Source organism: Sprattus sprattus (assembly GCF_963457725.1).
Source record: "Sprattus sprattus genome assembly, chromosome: 9".
Classification (NCBI taxonomy): Eukaryota; Metazoa; Chordata; class Actinopteri; order Clupeiformes; family Clupeidae; genus Sprattus; species Sprattus sprattus.
The window spans coordinates 17,278,967-17,285,161 of record NC_137928.1 but is presented as its reverse complement, the minus strand read 5'-3'; the positions used below and the strand labels follow the sequence as shown (position 1 = coordinate 17,285,161).

At 44.4% G+C, this 6,195-nt stretch overlaps 1 protein-coding gene across 1 annotated transcript; it reads right to left on the bottom strand.

Moving 5' to 3' along the window:
• Positions 1–277: 277 nt before the first annotated feature.
• LOC308370333 (desmin-like) lies at positions 278–3,949 on the bottom strand (the record flags this gene model as incomplete). Its single annotated transcript, XM_080844988.1, has 11 exons — positions 278–368; positions 522–782; positions 876–1,000; positions 1,093–1,203; positions 1,321–1,431; positions 1,531–1,665; positions 1,760–1,855; positions 1,950–2,069; positions 2,212–2,361; positions 2,762–2,912; positions 3,729–3,949. 11 exons carry the CDS (start codon positions 3,947–3,949, stop codon positions 278–280), a joined length of 1,572 nt encoding a protein of 523 aa, XP_080701114.1.
• Positions 3,950–6,195: the final 2,246 nt, after the last annotated feature.

Sequence of the window (6,195 nt, the reverse complement as noted above, 5' to 3'; positions counted from 1 at the left end):
AACCCATCACAACCACTAAAATGAACCACAGGACCAGATAAATGGATACTGAGAGCTTTTATTTAATTCTTAATTCTCAATTCTAAAGCAGTAATAAGGCAAACAATGCCTAAACCTTCACAGCCAGCTTTGAACAAACACAGAGAGAGAAGCATTTAGCAAATGTAGACATCTTCATGGTGTTGTGCCAAGGTTAAAGGTCAGAGCCCAAACCCAGGGCCACCAGTCAGTGTGAGGTCAAGGGTGAGTGGACAAGGTAGGTCCCCCCCCCCTCACTCTATTCCTCTTCCTCATCAGCAGCTCCCTCAATGATGTATCTCCTCTCCTGTGTGTCACTCTCCAGGGTGTCGTCCTCGGTTTTTACTGTCCTGAGAGAAGGCAGAAGGAATCAAAATATGTAAAACTGATATTTCAATGGATTACAATACATAGAGAATCTACGTTACCAGCACACCTGTACACCATGTGTTTAAATTGAGTTCACAGTGAGTGTGTGATTGGCGTTTGATGCTCCTGGTTACCTAATGAGCACGGTTTTCCTCTCAGTGATCTCCACGGCCTGCTCCTGAGAGTAGGCAGCGGGGGTCTGGCTGTGGGAGACATTTCCCAGACCGGCTCCAAGTCCCCCATAGGCAGCTCCACCGTTTCCAGCTCCTCCAGTCATTCCGTCTCCAATGGCCTCAAGACCCAAAACTCTGCTTGCCCCAGCACTGATGGCACTCATGCCCATCACCCCCTGCACCATACCGGTGATGCGCATGTCTTCGCCCTCAATCAGCTTCCTGTTAGAGAAAGACACCACCACAGCATTGTTGGGCTCAATGGTGAAACATCATTTGTGTGGATCGGTGGATTGAATGAAACACCTCACATACCTGTATGTAGTGATCTCAATCTCCAGGCTCATCTTAACATTCAGCAAGTCCTGGTATTCCATGAGAAGCTGTGCGATTTTCCCCTTTGTGGTTTTCAGCTCCAACTTAAGAGCTTCGATCCTGGCCTAAATGGCGTAAATACATTGATACATTTTTTTTAATTAAACGTGCTTATCTAATCATCTCAGCTTTTTAAACTGTAATATCATGGACTCACATGGAGAGCCTCCAGCTCTTTCTTGTGTCTCTCTTGAGCTGCAAGAATCTGAGCCTCCAGACCCTCGTTTTTGGTCTTCAGACCATCCAAGTCCCTCTCTTTGCCTTGAATCTGTGGATATAGAAGTGCTTTTCAAGTCTTTTTTCTGTGCACCTCTTGTCATTTATAATGAAAGTGTTTTTAAATAGCCTGAGACATGCTGAAATGCAAGAGTTAAGGCAAACCTACATCTTTTTTAGCCGATGCGAGCTCCTCTCGTGCACCACGCACTTTGTCCACATGGTTTGTGGTTTTATTGTTTAAATCTTCGAATTTTGAATTATACCACGAGTCCATTTCCTAAAGAGGGCAAAAACACATTTCAAGTAAATATATGTTGATTTATATTAAATAAGCAAATTGTTCTTGTTCTGTAAGGGGCCTTTTTTTATGTGGTACCTGAAGATTCTTTGCCGCGATGGTGTCATATTCTTGCTGAATCTGCTTAAGAGCAGCCGCGATGTCGGGGAGGGCAAAGGCGTCTCCAGCGGTGGCATAAGCAGAATAGATTTGTTTCATCAGGTCCTCGATTTCCTGAGGGAATTTTATCATTTCACATCATTTATCAACTTCAAAATTGTGGCTTGATGTATCTTGGTGACTGGTGATAATGAATAAATAAACGTACCTCTCTTTGAATCCTCTTCAGGAACTCAATTTCGACCTCCAGGTTCTCAAGTTGTTTTTCAAGAGCAATGCGCTCGGAGGTGGCTGCGTCAACATCCTGTATGCACACGGTTGAAAGTAAGCCATTCCATAGTGGTCGACATATCAACAGCATTCATCTAAATCATTAATCCTAAAACTGCCAGTCTAACCGGTCGGAAGTTCTCGAGGTCCATCTCAGCCTTCCTCCTCAGTTCCAAAGCTTCCTCGTATTTGGCCTTCATCATCTCCAGCTGTCCAGCCCTGGCGTCTTTGGCAGCAACAGCCAGGTCCTTAAAGATTGAAAGAAAATGATGAAAACATCAGTAGTTGGAGCACACTATTTGTACCAATAGGGTCGGTTGATGATCCGATGCATATTTGTACGAGCAGGCATAGGCCTACTAAGAAAGTATTTATGGGAAACAGACATACCCGCTGCTTTCTCATTTGATCAGCAAGCCTCCTGAGTTCTTTGAGCTGCTCCTCATACAGCATGCGCAGGCCCGTGGGCTTCAGGAATCGGTTCTGGAGGGCCTCGATTTCTGTCTCCAGCAGCTTATTCTGCTGCTCCAGAGACCGAACCTTTGGGGATAGAAGGACACATAAATAATGAGCCCTGTGTGCAAGCCCTACATGCTCGAATATGCTTGATGCCAAAATATGTGCTTCTCTGTCCTCGCAGCCAGAAGGCGCATTTAGACACAGCCAGTCTGTGCCGCACACTTAAGCGGAAACAAATCAGACAAATTATGTCAAAGACGGGCCTAGAAAACATGAGTCGATTCCAGGAGAATCAAATAAGCTATGAATTAGTAACAAAATGTAAGTATTTGTAAGGATGGGTCTTTGGGTGCTCTGTCTGTCCTAAATCTCAATATTCCACGATGGTACTTTTTTTGGGGGGGGGGGGGGGGGGGGGTGGTATAGGCCTGCAATAATAACAAATGTAGTGTTAAAGAAAGAAAGGTTGAAATCCACTTTCCTTCTCGATGTATGCAGCCAGCCTGTCGTTCAGCACGACCATCTCACTGCGCTGGCTGGTGCGAGTGCTGAGGAATTCTTGATTCTCAGCTGCAGCAGCTTCCAGATCCACCGCATCTCCTCCCACACAAACGGTGCCCATGCTTGCGCCGCTACTGTTCAACAAATGCATGAGAGTGAATTCGTTATCACAGCATGATATGACTGAATATGTATCAAAATGTGAGAAGTGTGGCTGAACCTTCCCTTTAATTTTATGATTTAATATCGCCCATTCTATTTTTATCACTGACAAACGTTTGAATTAAGTGTGAGACTTATTAAACTCAAATATTGTTGACAGTCTGCTGTTAATCTAATGGTATCTTGTGCTACTGGGGAATGCACATGGTGAAAGCTGCAAAGTTGGAAAGTTGATTGAAGAATCAGGGGGATTTGACTGGCCATTGACTAGCTTTCATACATTTGTTAAGTTATAGGCTATAATTGATCATTCATTTTTAGTTGGAGAAAAGAATACTTCTAGTCTTGGTTACAGTCTACCATTTGTGTCCTATGCCAGCTCTACAATTCATGTCATGATGTGAAACAAAACAACATAGATATTGAGTCAAATTAATACTGCTTTTTTGCTAGTCAGGCCATTGTGGCTCGTACTTGTGGATTGATCTCTGTGTTTGGATAAAGCTGATATGTTTTTTGCTGATATTAATATTAAATTCTGCTTTAAAAATGTAACCTTCTGTGCTGCGCTGACCTTACAAAGCACATTAGCCCTACATGTAGAACAGCATTATGGCAAACTAAATGGGGCAAGGAAATGTATCTATCTACCAGTTTTCCCACAGAGCCCTACATTCCTCACACACACTATTTGGGCTGACCTCAGTGGGGACTTAGATCTGCGACCTCTAGATGACCCCTCTTATCCTGAAATACCCCGTGCTATCCCCCTGGGCGGAGCTCACCTCCCCATCAGGGGCTTGCGGGAGGAGGAGACTGTCCTGCGGCCCATCGCCATGCCGTTGCCAGCTGCTGCCACGGCCGACCGGGAGGAGCTGGAAGCACGCTGCTGCCGGGGGTCCCGGCGGGATGGTGAAGGGCTAGACACCCTCACTTGGAGGGATGTGGAGCTGCATTCTTCAAAATGCCGTCTGTACGACGAAATCTTTTCTGGGCTTCGGCTCATCTTTCCTGCTTGCTGGGGCTCTGAATCTCTCTCAGTCGTTGCTCTTTCTCTCGGCCTCTCTTCTCTGGGAGCTGGAGGAGGTGGTTTGGATGTGGAGAGCTGGGCTGAGAAGTGCTGCTCCTTGGCTCTCTCCTCACCCTTCTTATACTCTAAGCCCAGCCCTTAATATGAGCCAGCACATCTGGAATGTCGAACCTCCACACCACTCAGTGCCCGACACGCCACAGAGCCTTCTACCAGGGGCCCGCCAGGAGATTGATGGGCCAAAAGACTTTGAAGCAGCCAGGGCCATTAGGTTCAACAATGATATGATGAGCCCTGATGGGCACAGGGAGGATATATTGTATGTAGGCCACAGCCAGGAAAGTCCTGGTGTCATGGTTCCCCTATGCAGCGAGAGCAAGATAAAGTTAGGGAGCACGTGGATGGGAAAAAAATCCACCAGGACAATTCTGACTGCACCGGCCACCCACCGGCCCACAACGAGCCCACAACTGGCCCAACCCATCCCCTCCACCTCCCATATATCAACTACACAAACAAAATGAATGGACTTAACGGGAAATATGACCACTAGACCACGGGTGGCTTTTGATCATTATTGTGAGATTTAGTGTTGATGTGTGTGTGTGACAGACATGTGTATTTGTATAGGTACATTTATGGAAATACGGAACAAATCGCGTCCCGTATTGGCTCAAATGTTATGCTAATTCGCAACAATGTGTCCTGTCAACTCACTCGCATCACTAGTTGACACCGGCTGGTTCTTTCGGAATAAATCTGTAATTCTTGACCATTTTGATGCACTCTCCTCCAGCACCCGCCTCTTCTTCATTCTGGCCTTTTCGGCCCCTCCTTTCTCCTTTCTCTTCTTTCCCCCCATCAGGTCCGCTTCACCTGCTATCTCTCTCTCTGACAGCTACTTATTCATCTCCCTACGTTCATTGGATAAAGGCAGAGCGATACGCTAAGTCCCATTTCCCATGAGGCTTTGCTCCGACAATTCTACATTAATTTATGAACAAAAAAACTAATTAAATCGCTGGCCAATTTATATTTGTGGTCATGAAAGTTATGTAACATCTGAATAAAAATTATTAGATCAAGATAGGAGGCTAACCAAAAATCAGTAGGCTGGATTAATGAGAGTGAGTTTGACACACACCATGAGTGAGATGTTGATAGGTGAAAAATCACCCTAGTTACCTCAGGACTCCAGAGCTGCATGTAAGTATATTTATTAGACAAACAACGAAAACAATTGCAATCGGGCTCCCCTCCCAGCACAAGGCTGAAAGTGAAAGCAATGATAAACCTATCGCACAAGGTTTATATAGTTAGAAGTTTAGCTTTCAGCAGGGATAACCACGTGGTGGATTTCTCACATCCGAGGCTCCCTGTCTTGCAAGGATGGCAGTTTTGCACAAGGTCGGAAGAAGCACAGTTTCCTTCTTATCACCTCTGGTCTAAACATGCTCTTGTTCAAATGCAGACTAAATGGCACCTAATATTCTAGTTACTCACACACAGAGAAAAGCCATGCTCCTTCTTTCATAAGCACATGATTCATACAAGGAATATATTAATACAAGGCACTTAATTCACATATTCTTAAGTCATTAACAGTGTTTGGAAATAATCTCTATCAGATGTAGAGAGACAATAAGTGTTATATATATTGGTTGGACTATATCCTAGTCAAGCTTTTGGAGAACTTGGAGATTTTCACGTGAACATGACTTGTTTGACATTAGTTTTAACTCAATGGGCCGCTCATGAACTTCACATGGCTGCACAGGGCAGTCTGCAGGCTGCTTCTCGTGAGCTCATTGGCCTACCGGCCAATAATTTGGGATAAGGAACATTTGTAAAGACCTGTCTGTATCACAGTTGTAATTGTGACACTGAAACATTAAGCATACTAAAATACATTGAACCAACAATAGAGTTTTAAGTATGTGTTTTTGTTGTACAGTATGTGTTAAGGAAATACGCATATGCTTTGGTTTTCCATGTGTATCATAATCCTGATCTAATAACCCTTAGTATTTATGCCAAAATTTCACACCCAGGGGCGGAGTGGCCATCGGTACGACTGGGAAATATCAATGTATTTTAGTATGCTTAATGTTTCAGTTTCACAATTACAACTGTGATACAGACAGGTCTTTACAATTTTTCCTTATCCCAAATTATTTAACCAATTCATCATTTCCAGCTCCCTCCTTCCCTTTCTCTAGACT